Source organism: Sceloporus undulatus, chromosome 3 (genome assembly GCF_019175285.1).
Source record: "Sceloporus undulatus isolate JIND9_A2432 ecotype Alabama chromosome 3, SceUnd_v1.1, whole genome shotgun sequence".
In the NCBI taxonomy this organism is placed as follows: Eukaryota; Metazoa; Chordata; class Lepidosauria; order Squamata; family Phrynosomatidae; genus Sceloporus; species Sceloporus undulatus.
Window position 1 is genome coordinate 190,077,598 of NC_056524.1, and position 16,167 is coordinate 190,093,764.

The 16,167-nt window shown below is 38.9% G+C and overlaps 1 protein-coding gene across 4 annotated transcripts in view; it reads right to left on the reverse strand.

Annotated features, from left to right (window-relative positions):
• DOCK1 (dedicator of cytokinesis 1) overlaps nt 1-16,167 on the reverse strand; it is a 511,572-nt gene that overhangs the window by 345,425 nt on the left and 149,980 nt on the right. For all 4 annotated transcript variants that reach the window (XM_042460991.1, XM_042460990.1, XM_042460988.1 and 1 more), the window contains 3 exons: nt 14,219-14,344; nt 12,998-13,106; nt 104-174 (listed from right to left, as the gene is read on the reverse strand). In XM_042460991.1, the coding sequence (XP_042316925.1) occupies nt 104-174; nt 12,998-13,106; nt 14,219-14,344 (306 nt within the window). The remainder of the gene's footprint in view (nt 1-103; nt 175-12,997; nt 13,107-14,218; nt 14,345-16,167) is intronic.

Genomic DNA, 16,167 nt, shown 5'->3' on the forward strand with positions numbered 1-16,167 from the left:
GAGAGAGAGAAGAAAGTCTGAATGGATTTCAGTGAAGTTTACTAGAAGGTAACTATTTAGAGTGGCACAACCAAGGGCTCTTACTTTAACTTGTAATACTTACCTAAGTTCTTTTGGATCAAAAACAAGTTTCACATCATTCACAATAGTTGGCAAGTATTTAAGTGCAGCTCCCTAGAAGTGAACAGAATAAATTATTTAATGGTAAATTGAAATCCTGTACATCTGAACTGAACATTTATCAGGTAATAATGCCAGAAATAAAAATTAACATTTTTGTTGCACCTCGGAATAGTTCAAACATTCTCACAAGAAACTGAATAACTCTTACAAGAACCTTGAAACTGAGGTTGATGAAGCTGAGAGACATGTGCCTAAGGCTACCACAACTGAATTTCTGACACAGACATAATTAAAACTCAAAACATCTTTATAATCTTCAGTCTGAATTAACTGTGCCAACAAGACCAAAGGTAGACTTACTAAGTTCTTACTTATTCAGTGGGTTTGCTCTAGATGGGGCTAACGATTATATTTAGGCCTATACTATTTGTCAAGCTGTGACTCTAAGCTGTGATTTTTCAACATCTTCTCAAGACTTTGTGACCAAAGCTATAGAGACTGCAATTTCCTCCTTTCTTGTGCAGTTATATGTGCCTTCTTGGAATTTATCTCTCTCAATGGTCCCCAAACTTTTTTGTGCTACAGCCCCTTTCCTCTTTGGTGACAAACCCTAGCACACACACTTGCCCCAATACCTCTGGCTATTAGGCCTATTGTTCTACTGCAAATTCCCTTTGCCACTCAGTCATTCTGGGAGCAACAGCTGAGCAGCTGGCTGCGTCCATGCTGGCTTTGTGGCAAAGGCCAATGCAGACAAGAAACTTCTCAGTTGTTGCTGAGACAGCTTTGGAAGAATTTCCCAACCACCATTGTTAGTGAAAGATGTGGCTAAGAGAGTGAGTTTGCATGGGGAGGTGAAGAGTGGGAGGCACCACCACACAAGTGATCAGCAAGGCTGTGCAGTGATTTTAAGGGATCCTGAAAAGATGTTACAGACAGCCCTAATCCACATCATGGCCCTTAAGGCTGCTGGTTCTTCTTGTTTTTCTTGCACACCAATACTTTAACTGAAGACCTCCCCCCAACCCCCTTTTTCCTTTCACCACCTCCCTGCTTCCCCCTTTCCCCCCTCAGTACCCCCTTGGACCTTTCCACTGCACCCTGGGTGAAGCACACCACCCATTTTGGGAGTCACTGATCTATCTGATCCTACACCTTTGCCACCATTCTTCTGACACCACCCCACGCTGCTTTAGTCTGAAGGATGTCACTGTTATATTAGCAATCTCTGCGCAGCTTTCTTGATTCTCTGTTCTGCAGATTTCACTTACATAAATATGTTAGACTCTTTATGTGGCTTTGCTAAATTGTGTTTTCCTTGTGTCCCTAGCTGAGGCCAAAATCCAGCTGTGGATAATGTATCTGTGATATGAACTAGTACACTACCAAAACCAAGGCAGCCCAGTCTACCAGCTGCAGAGTGACTTAATCATGCCCCAAGTTCTGTTATCCATTCACTATCAAATTTATAACTGTCTTTGTGACTAAAAATTGTATGATTAATATGAACTACTTTAGGGTAAAGTTCAGGGTACATTAGTCAGCATAATTATTTTAATTAAATCTATTAGCATATCTTTATATAAGATAAGAGCTATCAATAATACAAAATAAGCTTCCCTTGAATAATGCATGAAGTAATTATTAATTTACATATTTCTCAAGATGATGCCTATTAACCTGATTCCAGTTAGTGAAAAATGAAGGAGAAATTTACAAAACCCATAAATATGGCTGTTCTCTCTCTCCACAAACAGAAGACAGCTTCTTCCACAATACAGAGAGCTATGTGGTTTTCAGCTAAAACTGAATGGCCTAAACATATTTCATTAAATAAATAAATACAACTGTTTTATGTAATTTTCATGAATATGCCAAGTGTTACAGTTTTCTACACTAAGATATAAATAATTCATTCTATATTGTTAAAGCACAAAAACAAATTAGGTTTGATAAGATATTTAAAACTTTTTTTATTTTTTTCAATTCCACCACCCCATTTCTTTACTTTCCCCCACTGCAGCATAAATCCCCCATGAAAGAAGCTGTTATCAAAATATCCAGAAATTTTACATCTTAGGAGTGCTTCTGTTCATGTTAGTCATACCCTCACCTACTATCTGTTCCAATCCCTCTTCAGCATCCCCATCCTCCAAACACTATTTGGTGACACCAAGCCTATATAGTCTTTACTGGGTGATTTAGGGGATTCCCATACCCCACGTTAAGATGATTTTTTATTGTTCTCTTTCTTTTGGCACTTCTGTACAATTGCATACAGCTCTGGCACAACTGTACTATCTTCTCTTCAGATTGGAGGACATCTTTTAAATTACAGAAAGATCCCTACGCATCCTTGAATTTCAGAAGTACATGAATTATATCAGTTGTATACAACTCCCCATAAATATGAAATTATTCATATTTAAACATGTGGGAGGAGAGAAAAAGAAAGTGAATGAGTCATACAAAGATGTATTATAAAGACACACACACACATGTTCTAGAGAGTGTTCTGGTATTATAAAGTGATTTACTGAAGATTATATTCTACTGGAACAAGTGGTAAAACTGTTTGTGATATGTTACATATTCTAATAAAAATTCATTATAGCCTTTCAAAATGTAGTCATTTTAATCACTTCTGTATTAAAATAAGGAACCTCCCTCAGTTTAAAATGGAATTCCAAGCAAGAATGATTTAAACAATTTGAGTTAAGATGGTTTCTGTTTATATATGATAACTTTTTAACTTAACTAGTGAAATGTGGGCTAGTGTCATGCCCAGCCTGGAAGATGGCTTGGAGGACTCAGAGGATGAGCTAGAGCCTCTGGGATCTGAACCTATAATGGAGGAGCCAGAGCCCCAGGGGCTTGAACCTGTAATGGAGGAGCCAGAGGCTGGCCCTAGTTCTGCTGGAGCAGAGTCTATGGCCCCTCCAGAGGTTCAGCAGTCAAGTTTGCCTGTTGCCGAGGCTGTGGACATGGAGGAGGATCTGGGCAGTGTGCCTACCTTCAATGAGCGTCGAGCAGAAAGAGAGGGCCTTCGAAGATCTCGGAGGCTTTATCAGAAGCGTCTTCGTAATCAGGCACAGCTGAAGGCCAGCTCCTTGCCTTCTTAAGCACCTGGAGCATGTGTGGTTCTTTGCCAGTGGATATCTGACTCTTTTAGGGGAAAGACTCTGTCTCTGGCTCCTTGGCTTTTTGTCTTGACTACCCGGAAACCTTGACCTTGGACTGCTTCATCGACCTGCCTATCTGTTACCCTGAACCTTGGACCGTCTGACAATTCTTTTGGTAATCCCTTTTGGTAAAGCTACTGCAACTCTCTAGGACTGTGTAGCTTACACTGACTTTGCTGTGCTGGGAGGGGGTTGTTTGTTTGAGAACTAGCTGCCTTATCAGTCCTTTGGCTGCTTTCCCGGACAGCTAGACAACGTAACTGTTATATGGATTTGTAATTGGTTGACTGGCCGAACCCAAAGGGTGCTCAACAATGGCTCCTTTTCATCTTGGACAGAAGTGACCAGTGGGGTCCCACAGGGCTCTGTCCTGGGCCCAGTGCTATTCAACATTTTTATCAATGACTTGGATGACAGAATTGGGGTGTACTTATCAAATTTGCAGATGACACCAAATTAGGAGTAGCTAATATCCCTGAGGAAAGGATCAAAATTAAAAATGACCCTAATAGATTAGAAAGGTGGGCCAAAGCTAACAAAATGAATTTCAACACGGACAAATGTAAGGTACTGCACTTAGGGAGGAAAAATGAAATGAACAGATATAGGATGGGGGACATCTGGCTGAATGAGACTACGTGTGAAAGGGATCTAGGAGTCCAAGAAGACCACAAATTGAACATGAGTCAACAGTGCGATGCGACAGCTAACAAGGCCAATGCAATTTTAGGCTGCATCAATAGAAGTATAGGGTCTAGATCGAGAGAAGTAATAGTGCACTCTACTGTATTCTGCTCTGGTCAGGCCCCACCTGGAATATTGTGTCCAGTTATGGGCACCACAATTTTAAAAGGATATTGAGAAACTGTAGCGTGTCCGAAGGAGGGTGACTAAAATGTTGAAGGGTCTGGAAACCATGTCCTATGAGGAACAACTTAGGGAGCTGGGGATGTTTACCTGGAGAAGAGAAGGTGAAGGGGTGATATGATAGCCCTGTTTAAATACTTGAAGCGATGTCATAATTAGGAGGCAGCTAACTTGTTTTCTGCTGCTCCAGAGACTAGGACCCAGAGCAATGGATGCAAGCTGCAGGAAAAGAGATTCCACTTCAACATTAGGAGGAACTTCCTAACAGTAAGGGCTGTTCGACAGTGGAACAAACTCCCTCAGAGTGTAGTGGAATCTCCCTCCTTGGAGGTTGTTAAACAGAGGCTGGATGGCCATCTGTCAGGGATGCTTTGATTTAGATTTGCTGCATGGCAGGGGGTTGGACTGGATGGTCCTTGCGGTCTCTTCCAACGTTGTGATTCTATGATTCTGTGATTCTAACTTAATATTCAGAGAGTGATTGTGCTAACTCTATTAGTGGAACAACAGTCCTCTTGTCAAGCAGCAAGCAATTTTTAAATTTAAGAGTTTGTGGAAGACTTTTCAGCTCTTGCAAGGTGTTGGCATTGTAAAGTCAGAATTTCCCAAGCAGGCTTACTCAAGTCTTTGGCTATGCCTAAAGAAGCTATTTGGATCCCAGCCATAGTATTCTGGGTTGAATATAAAACATTATGATTTCATTTTACAGTTGCCTTAATATAGCCCTCTTGTTTTCAGTATTTATGTTATTTTCCTACAACACAGCATGCTTTGCTCAATATATTTAGTTACAAAATTTAACAATTTCAAGAATACTCTTTCACCATTATAGCAATACATGTGATATAAAGCAAGATTTAAGAGTCAGTTTTATAAAAGAAATTAATGATAAGACCACAGACAGACCCACAGTTACTGTATCAGATTTTATTAAATTTACAATATAGTTAGAAAAAGAGAAAAAGACAGAGAAACTATATATAATCAGAAATCCTGCTAATATTGTGAAAGGTCAACATTAATTCCTATGAAAACTAAGCAGAGAAAGGAACCTTTCCTCTGTTAAGAAGCTGCAGCCGAAATGAGACTCTGTATGATTAGTGGCATCATTAATATCTTCGCTATTCCCAGATGCTGGTATACATGAGTACAGGGATATTAATTTCAGGCGACAGTCATCAGATACCAGTGCAACATCAGGAACAATTACCAATAATTAAGCAGTTTGTTAACTTCTTAAATTAACATTTTTAATTAGAATTATTAACATATGTGTACAGCACTGAGCCAAAGTTCATGTCCCCATCTCCATCACAGCAAAAATGGCAAGTTTTAATCAGCCCAAAGACAACGTGTTATTTTCTTAATCACCCAGCAAATAAAGAACAAAAAGCAGATCCTCAGTCACTCTTAGTATCATATAAAACCAAAGCACAAACCCAAATTCTGCTTTACTGGAAATTACAGTTTTCATGCCCATCCTTCTTAGGGTGCACCTACACTGTAGAAATAATGCAGGTTGACACCACTTTAACTGCCATGGCTCCATTGCACAGAATCCTGGGGTGTGTAGTTTGGCGAGGCACTGGCCAGCACTCTTTGGCAAACAAGGATAAAGGCCTTTGTGAAACTATAAATCCCAGAATTCTACTGAATGGAGATACCACACTTGAATTATTCTCAAACTGCATTATTTCGATAGTATAGATGCACCTTCAAATATCAATCTTAAAGGTTGAAACGCAGAAATTAGAAAATCATTTATGGGCTAAAAAAACAGCAGGTGGGGCAGGATTTTGAAGCAACAGATGGGGCAGGGATGGTTCGGCAGCCAGAGCTAGAAAGGAGTAACTTGGAAATGGCTTGCCTATTGTTAAATCAAGGGTTTCCTTTAATCTCTGATTGAAATCACCTCAGCAAAAATTAATCAAATCTGCTTGAAGCAAAATGTATTTTCTTTTCCTACAAAAAAACGATATCCAGGGGTAGCTATGTGGGCCACAAAGCAAAATACAATAACATCCAAAATCCACCAGTGATACATGTTTATTGGTTGACCCAATGAAGGTATCACCATTTGGTGGATTTTGGATGTTATTAAACAAAGAAAGAGTCAACAAATATAGCTATGAGTCAACAGACACCATGAAAAACAGCGAACAGAAATGCAGTCATCAGAAACACAGTCATCCAGCAAAGAAATAGAACAAAATAAGCCATCTTATCCAATAGTAAAAGCTTGACTTTTCTGGATAAAGTGCAACTGTTAGTTCCAACTAAAGTCAGCCCACTAAATGAATGGACTTATGAAGGCCACACTTATGTAAGTCTCACTGATTTAGGACTGTTACTTTAGTTGGGACTAACAACTGAATTGAACCCTAGGGTTTTGGAAGCCCACAGACAGTTGATGGTTACCATGCAACAATCCAAGGAAAATATTTTCTCCTTCCTTCAAGGAGACTGTCAGTTTCAAGTGTACTGACAAGGAGGCCTCATCTCATGGATCATATTAAATCCAAACTCAAACCAATTTCACAAGCCAGGTCTACTTGTGCTTTATACAGTGCAGCCACATCTAGTGTGGGCTTGCCATCCACAGTTTGAGCTTCGCAGATGGCAAGCCCCGGCGACACACGCAGGAGCGCATGCCTATTGAGAAGAACGGGACTTCAGGTCCCATGTTTTTTACTATCCACAGGGGGGTCCAGAACTGATCCCCCACAGATAGCAAGGTTGCACTGTAATTTCACAGATGTTTCTGAAGAAATTTGAGATCATCTTGCAGATAAATCCATTCACTATCCAATAATGGATGCACGTGAGTAGTAAAGCTTTCCAAGAAGGCCTAGATTACAGTGGTATACTCACAAAACCCTGTAAGCTAGCAAGGGATGCAGAAAAGTAAAATATGAGAACCTTGTTAATATTTTCCTGTTTCTTTTCAAAAAGGAAATACAGTCACTACTTTGATTCTTTTTTATGGCACATTATCAAGATAGCAAATTCAGGCCCGTTACAGACCGCCTAAAAGTGTCAGTCTGCCGGTGCTGCTGGTTGCTCCGCGAGGGAGCCACAGCAGCCAAACCGCGCAGCTCCCACGCACTTCTTTCCACGGCACAGTTATGACACCACAAGGCGCCAATGGCGCACTCGCGACGTCATAAGCGCCGTGCGACGTGTGGACACTATGCATCCGACACGTAATAATGGCGGCGCCTGTGTGTATAGGGCGCCGCCATTATTACGCCCCCGTCACGCGATAGGGGTGAGGCTGGTGTGGACGCTAGGTCCCCGGCCAACCCCTATCACGTGATGGGGGCGCCTCAAGAGCCCATGTGTAACGGGCCCCAGATTGTTCAACTTTTGTAGTTATGGATAGTGTGTGCATCTGCTATAGGAATTTAATGGAAATGGAGCTCAGTGGTAGAACACCAACTTTATAAACAGGAGTTTCCTTGCATCGCAGCTGTTACTAGGCACTTAAAATACCTAGGGCACAGTCCCACAGGACAGAATTCCACATAAAATTTTGCATATGCTCATTTACATCTATACATACATATTTAGACATTCCAGTAATTTATTTAAACTTACATTTCACACTAAGGTAATTTCCTAGCCAAACAACATCAAGTATTCAGTTGATTTACAGCCCCAGCACATTCCATCTTTACCCACTTCTCCTTCTTTCCCTCCCAAAGGAAAATTAACACCACATAGGCTTAATAACAAAGCTTCTGTTAGTGATGTCAGGCAAAACAGAAATTATCAGGATATGGTACAGCACATGTGGGAGGGATTGTCCTTTTTGTGTGTGTGGCTATACCCCTCCCTGAAAAATCACCCTCCAGCCTGGAATTAATGGAGGGGGACAGTCTACTCTTCTCTACCCAGTTTCAAAACTGAGTTAAAGACTATATTGTTTAGAGAAGCATTCCCAGAGGCTAGCCCCTCTCTGACCCAGGAAGCCTCCTTTTAACCATTAATTAAGAAGCCAAGCACTTCCTCCAGTCCATCTGCCTTGGTCCAGGCCTCGGAGGTGGAGAACTGCTGGACCTGATCCCCTTCCCCACCACCACTCCCTTCTCCTTTTGTGTCGTGTCTTCTTAGATTGTTAGCCTGAGGGCAGGAAACCGTCTAACTAAAAGATTGTATGTACAGCGCTGTGTAAATTTACAGCGCTTTATAAATAAAGGTTAATAATAATAATAATAATAATAATAATAATAATAATAATAATACTCGCAACAAAAGCTGTTCCAATGCCAAGCTTAAAAGGAGATTTTTATAATAGGGAGGGAAGGACTATCTCTTCCCGGCTCGGCTGTATCCCCCAGCATACCAGCTACGGTAAACTGAAGAGTGGGTTTGAATTGGCACCAATAGAGAAGATATACAAGGCTCTCATAAAATGTTTTGGACCTTGGGCCACATGGTCACAGGACTAATCTCTCATTTAAAAAGGATTGTAGGCAGCTAGATTAAGAAAATACTTGGGTTTCCCTGATACTTGGGACCATAGGAGGTAGACTGATAGTCCATGTGTCAACTGTGATTGTCATTAACTGGCAGCAAGGTACTGACCTACAACCATTTCCATGCAGCCAAACACTATCACCCCCTCAAGACCTCTGGCAGGCTGTAGCCAATCATAGAAAACGATATAGGAGTAGAATGAACAATGGTGTAGGGCACCATCATATGTTCAGAAGTAAGCACCACAGAGCTCTATGGGACTTACTCCAAGAGTTTCACATCTGTCGATGAATAAGAAGAAAAGAACAGCTGAATACAATGGTATCCAAACAACTATGCATTGCGTTCTCTGTATGCACTGTATTTTTCAGACTCTACACAATGCAAATTCACATTTCTGCCAAAAAGGAAGTCTTAGGCAGGGGTGGGCAAAGTCCGGTCATCAGACTTTGTGTAGCTGCAATTCACTCTGTATAGCTTTTGACAACATCTCTCTTTATTTAATATATTTCTTCAGACTTCCTGGACCATCCTTTTACTTTCCAAGAGAAAAAGGCTGAACTGCCTCTATTGGGAGCCTCTGAGAGTAGCATCTCACCTTTTAAATAAGTTCTAACCCCCCCTCTTCAATTTGTGCTAGCATAAAAAATACTAATTTTTCAAAATCAGGAATAGATTCTTCTGAATTTGCTCTTTTTAAAATGGTATTTTTGGCAGTCTCTGGGGCCTAGAGGTCCCAGATGCAGAAAACTAGGCCCCATACCCACTCCAGTTGCTAACCCTAGTCTAAGAATACTATAGAGCTGCATTCAATATGTCTTGGGGTCCTTCCATCAGAGACAGAAATCAGTGATAACACAGTATTTTTTTCCTTATATTAATAATTGCTTCCATTCAGCCATTAAATATAGGAAATTGGACTGAATGTTGGAATGATAAGTCATGTGACAGAATTATTAATTTAACACAGATACAATGGGGAAAGACTATCTATTCCTTTTAACAGATCTCAACTCCTATTTCGCTTTCTGTTAAGTGAAGTCAACATGTCCGCCATGGAATATTTTCTGTATCTATCTAGGCATCCCATGTACTGTCACGGGAGGCTCAGCCACTATAAAGTTAATTATTCCATAATGAAAATGACACAGTTCACATACAGAGCTATTACAGGAAACAAATTTCTCATTTATTTAAATGACTAAGTAGTCTGTAACAGAATACGAAAAGGCTATTTTCTAGGCTGATCTGAATTAATAGAACTGTAATTTCACAAATCATCAATTGCTCTTCACAATGAAGGGATCTGGACAAAGGAGAGAGGGGAGGCTACAACGGAGAAAAAGACACAGAATGTAATAGTTCTTTTCACTTCTTTAAAAATGAAGAATCTCTGACTATACATTTTGGGGATTTAACTTTTTGGCTTATTATCTTTCCCATCTCCAGCACTGCATCATCAACATTATCAATATATTCTTAGAAATAATCATTTTAACTCATACCATAAAATCTCACCTAGTAGTAGTACTACTATTCCAACTAAACATATTTTAAGATATAAGTTAAAACAGGTATACAAAGTCAATAAAGATGTGCACATGTGACTCTTAAGTTCTACACTACCATGTTTTATTTCGTTCCATTCCAAACAAGACTAACATAGCAGCAAACTTATATTCAGATGTCTTTTGCCTTGAGAACACATTTAAAGACATACTGGCTCTGTCCAGGATATGTGTGCAAAAAGATATCACATGCTACTATCATCTCGTAGAACAGGAGTGAGAAACTGTGTGGTGGACAAGGGACACTTTTCCTTCCAGATCTCCCCATGTCCCCAAGCTCTAATACATCCTATTTTCAACTGCTGACCTTCTCAAAATGATAACAGGAAGTGAAGGTACTGTATATACTCATGAATAAGTCTAGAAATTTAGGTCAAAAAATTGACCCAAAAAATCTGTGTCGACTTATCCACAGGTCAATTTAAGTACCGTATCGTAAATCTTATTTAAAAGAAGAAACCATCTCCTGGTGAAAAGCAAGAGTGTAATATATGAAGCACCAACCCCCTCTACTCTCTCATCTATCCAGGTTTAGTAAGCACAAAGACCTACGGTATGTCTGCTGGAATTTTGTAATCTCTTTGACATTGTTTTGCTTTGCTTCATCCTTTAGATCCTTCGCTATATGCTCCAAAATTTTACCCTCGACTTATCCATGGGTCATAGCAAAATCCATAATTTTGGCCCCAAAACTTGCCCTTGACTTACACATGAAGTCGACTTATAGTCGAGTATATACGGTACATCTATTTCTGCAACCAATCTGAGAGTGACTACAGAAAAAAAAACGGAGGGTATTTAGGTGTAGTAAAGGGATCTGGGGTGCTTGTGGGGTGTGGAGAATTTTTGTATGTCTTTGTGAGATTGAGGGGGGTTCTGGGTTTAGGACAAAAATTGAATAAATTGCATAAAACCATGCTATATTTTAAAAAAAAAAAATCTGGAGGGGAGGGTTGAGGGGCTTTGAATGGCTGGTAGTAGGCTCCAGAACCCACAAAATTGGGAGCCAGGGCCACAGGTGGGCTGCAGGCCACACTTGCCCACCCTGTGGCAAGTTTACTAAGTATGTGCATTCAATGTCCAAATGGATTTCACAACCCTTATGCTCACATCCCTGCTCCAGGAAAGAAGCAAGTATCTTAGGGGCTGTACAGACAACCCAAAAGGAGCGGCTCTTTGCCGCCACTGGATGTGCGTGGTTGGGGATGTGGCAACTGGATTCCATGCTCCCAACCCACCGGAAAAAGAATTTTGTGCTCCAAAAAGGAGCTTATTTTGCCGGCGCTAAAGGAGCACCGTAAGGGGCGTGTCGTGCCCTGATGATGCTCCCTGTGCACAGCGCCATTTGGGCACTGTGCATGGCGGATGAGGGTCTAAATACTGGACCACTGAAGATTCATCATAATTCAACTGCTTCCTGCTCTAAAACTGATGCAGGCTGCATGCTTGTTGAACAGTACTTCCACTGTGATAAATTCAAAACAGATCCTGTTTGATGAATGGGGAATGATCCAAAGGAATCAGCAGCAGATCTCTTCATCTTATATTACATTTCTTTTTCTCTCTTTCTTTCTTTGGTGATTATAAGAGATGCATACACATTTTTGGAAAGATTATGTTTGTGTTTTTTTGTTAAGATGGTGAATGCTTATTTAGGGGCTTCAAGGCCCTTTTTAAAGTCACATCTTATTTACTTACCATTGTATAAAGAACACGACTTGGCAAAACCATACTTGCACCACTGCAATGTTGCCAATTAAGAGAGTAGCATTAAAGCTACAGAGAAAAAAACTCTATTTATAAACTTGATATTCTACTACAAATGCAATAATCCAATTTCTACTAAAAATCTTAAACAAGGTAGTTCCACTGCAGAAGCATATTCCACAGCACAAAATTCTAAGCTCTTGAGAATACACAGCTCCGTAGGCAGAGCCTGAACATAATTTTTCAAAGTAAGTAGGAATTATTGTGTTTCTTCAGTCTGGCCAAAAGCCTTGGAATTTGGCAGGAGTTGTAAGTGTAGATATCAGCATTTTTTTCTTATAACAATAAAGATCCAAAAATGTTCTTCTTGTGAATTTCCAGTATTAGTAGCAGCTCTTTAAATTCAATTCAGTGTGTGTGATTCTCATGTCCTGAGGGTTTTCAGTACAGGCTGGGGCAAATGTCACACATCTGCATCTGTTGTCTCATATTCTTCAATTATCCTTTTGCACACTCCCATTTAAGGCGCTTTAAATATGAGTGTGATCTGAACCATGGAGAGTTCCCACTGAATGTCATTTCCTCATTATAGTTCTGCTTACCAAACTGAAGGGATTTTCTGCTTCTTTTTCTTTCTTTCTTTCTTTTACTGTTATTGTGTTAAAGTGATATAGTACTTTAGCAACATGACTATAACAATCCCATTTTTAAAAGACTGAATATGCAAGTACAGAATATGGATACTGAAAGAGAAGCTGGGGGAAAGTAGTGAATTCCTCTATCTAGTACCTACTTACTCACGGGACCTATCTTATCAGCAAGAGTTAAAATTCACTACCTTGTCTTTTGAAGAAGATCTTAATATTAAACAGTACTTCTCCCTTTTTAAATATCTAAATAATCTAAATCTAAATCATCTTACCTTCAATAATTATACTTTGCATCTAATTATACATTTAATGATATAATAGAATTCTACAATTATACACTGTAAGACAGACATATTTTTAAAAATTATACCAAAATGCCACATTAATGCTAAACCACTTTTCTTTGCAAAACATATGGTACCTTTACTATAACAGTCTGTTCAGAGGGACTACTCATCATCTCATTTATTGACTTAAAGAGCTGAAGCAAAGATTCCCTAAAGTCAGCTTCTCCTTTGTTTTCATAAAGTCTGAAAAACAAATAATATAAATGTAGCTATAATATACAATAGTTTTTTTAAAGGAGATTCTCAAAAAGACACTTTTCATCAAAACAGCTTTTTGATTCGTGATTTTGAATTAAATGCGTTAATTCTGGCAACTATACCGACTTTCAAAAGGTTGCTCTAGATGTAAAAATAAATACTCAGAAGGGTGACTGAACACATTAAGACAGCCCATCAAGAAACAAGTCAACCTCTCTGAGATTTTTCACATTTTGACAGATTTTAAATACAAAAAAGGCTTATGGGGGGGTATTACATTTTTATACAAAGAAACAAATTCTGCTGAAAAACCAGTCTGTTTCATGCAAATACACTGTTTTCTAATTCAAAATACATTTCTGCACAAATAAAGGCTTAAGTCCCAAAATGCAAAAAATAAATTTTCAAAAAGTCTGAAACCCCCGTTTCTAGTAGGGAGATACTTCTGGAATTATTCAACAAAGTAACTTACTACCTTATGATGTTGTTTATATTATCATCTCTGTGCTACAATCATGCTAATGTTGTGCTGCTTGGGTTCATTTTCGGCAATGGGTACTCTGAAACTGCTATATAAATTATTCTTACTCTGAATCCTGAATATCAAGACATGGGTACATGTGACTCTATTCCTTTGAAAACTCACAAATATACAGATAGATAAAGAGTAGCAAATGCAAGGCATAAAACTGGCCATTATTCTATAAGATAATTTGGACTAAATTTTTAAATTCTATAGAAATTTCAGTGTTTCTTAAGCAGAGGTGTCAACATCTAGGATTCCAGTTCATTAAGAATGAAACACTGCTGCAATACTAAAACTCTAGGATTTGTTAAGCTCTTCAGAAACACTTGAAAGTGCCTTTCCAGACCTCAGAGTAGCATACAGTGATTTAATTATTAGCAAGCAGTGGAAAAAATGAACAGCTTTGTAATGCCAAACAATCAACATTAATTTAATCTGAGTGCAATAAAAAGTTGTAACATTTTAAGTTTATACAAAAGAATAATTCTCATATACTCTAAAATTAACAGTCACTAATGTAAGAATGAATTTGAAATATTATGAAGAATATTTTGATATATATGATACATACTGGTTGAACAAGATTCTTGACCGCACAATGAATTTAAAGATGTATTCCAAAGATTTCATAGCTTTGAATAGTTGATCCGTGACACCAGCATTATCCACATAGGTTCTTAAAACCTTTGTCAGTTTCCTATGCAAGAAGGTAAAAAAAAAGTTCTAAAATATGTCAATATGTTGACATACAACAGCTAAACCAGATGGGAGTTCAAAGTCATTCTCTGAAGGAGACTTTTCTATTTCTTTAATAACAGTATGAGCCAGCATGATGCAGTGAGTTGAGTGTTAGACTAAGATTCCAGGAGACCAAGATTCAAATACAGTCAGCCCTCTGTATCCACAGATTTTTTATCCGCAGATTCAAGTATCTACAGCTTGTAAATATTTAAAAATATATATAAATTCCAAAAAGCAAGACACATAAACACAAACAAACACAGACTATATAGGTTAGACATTCTTTCTGTTATAGACACAATTGCATCTAATACTAAAAACTAAACTTGATAACTAGCCTTATATACCCATTCTGAACGGTTAAATTTAAGGCACCAAGCCAACACATTTCCACCATTTTTCTTCTATGGTAGTTTGCTAAGTAAATATGTGTTGAAAGTAAACCAATTAATTTACAGATTCATTAGCAAAGATTAAGGTTTAATTTATAATACTATTCTGCTAGCAGATTTCACTCTATGTAGAGTTAAGTGGGATGACATTAATATTGACAGAATACTTAAAGGACAAACTTAGCAATGGTTCCTAAAAGATTTCCACATATTCTTACCAAGTAAAAATATGTACAGTGGTACCTCGGGATACGAAATACCCAGGTTACGAAATTTCCGGGATACGAAAAAATCCCATAGGAAATAATTGTTCCGGGTTACGAATGTTTTTGCGGGTTACGAAAAAAAATATGGTGCTTTTCGGCGCTATTTCACACGGAATCGCGGCTTTTCCCCATTAGCGCCTATGGCATTTCGGCTTACGAAGGCTTTTCGGGTTACGAAAGCGGCCGCGGAACGAATTAATTTCGTAACCCGAGGAAGCACTGTATCCCCAGCAGAGAACAGTTTTCAGGGCCACCAAAGCTGCCACACAGAAGGTCATCGAGGAATATTTGCTTCATATTGCAATACTTTATTTTCTTTTACTTTTTATTCATATATAACCAAAAGGATGCCAAATGTGCCTACAGATGTCTACCATTTGATTCAATATAGGCAGAATTTCCACATGTCCATTCTCTCTGTGTGAAGCTCTGTCCCTACGCCGATATGAGTGGGCCAATGTCATGCACAAGAACTTCACCATCAGAACACATCAGAAGTGTATGTGTCACATTCTTAAAAACTAGACTGTTTCACAATGTATTTTTTAAAAATAAAAAATGCCCACAAAGGATAGCACTGGCATTCTAGCTGGTGATACTGAGTGATTAACACTGGAGACCTATAACCAACCTTGTCATAAACCCCTGTGAACCCAAAGGGACTTACTTCCAAGTATGTATATACAAGACTTCACGAAGGCTTCTGTCCTAGGCTGCTGCCACATTGCAAAATTAATGCAGTTTGACACTGCTTTAACTGCAATGGCTCAGTGCTATGGAATTCTGAGATTTCCTGTTTGTTGTGGCACCAGAACTCTCTGTCTAAGAAGGTCAAATATTTCACAAAACTACAGATTCTAGAATTCACTGGTACCGAGCCATGGCAGTTAAAGTGGTATCACACTGGATTAATTCTGAAGTGTAGATGCATCCCTACACATATGTAATGTGACAGTTAGTCCTACTGAACTCCACAGCATTTACTTCTGAGTAGACACACAGAAGACTGTATTGTCAACGAAATAATATTGCTACCATTAATACAATACATTTGAAATAAAATGCCAGAATGTAAAGCAACCCACAACCTTAAAAACACTGAACTGCCTTAGCTTGCCTTT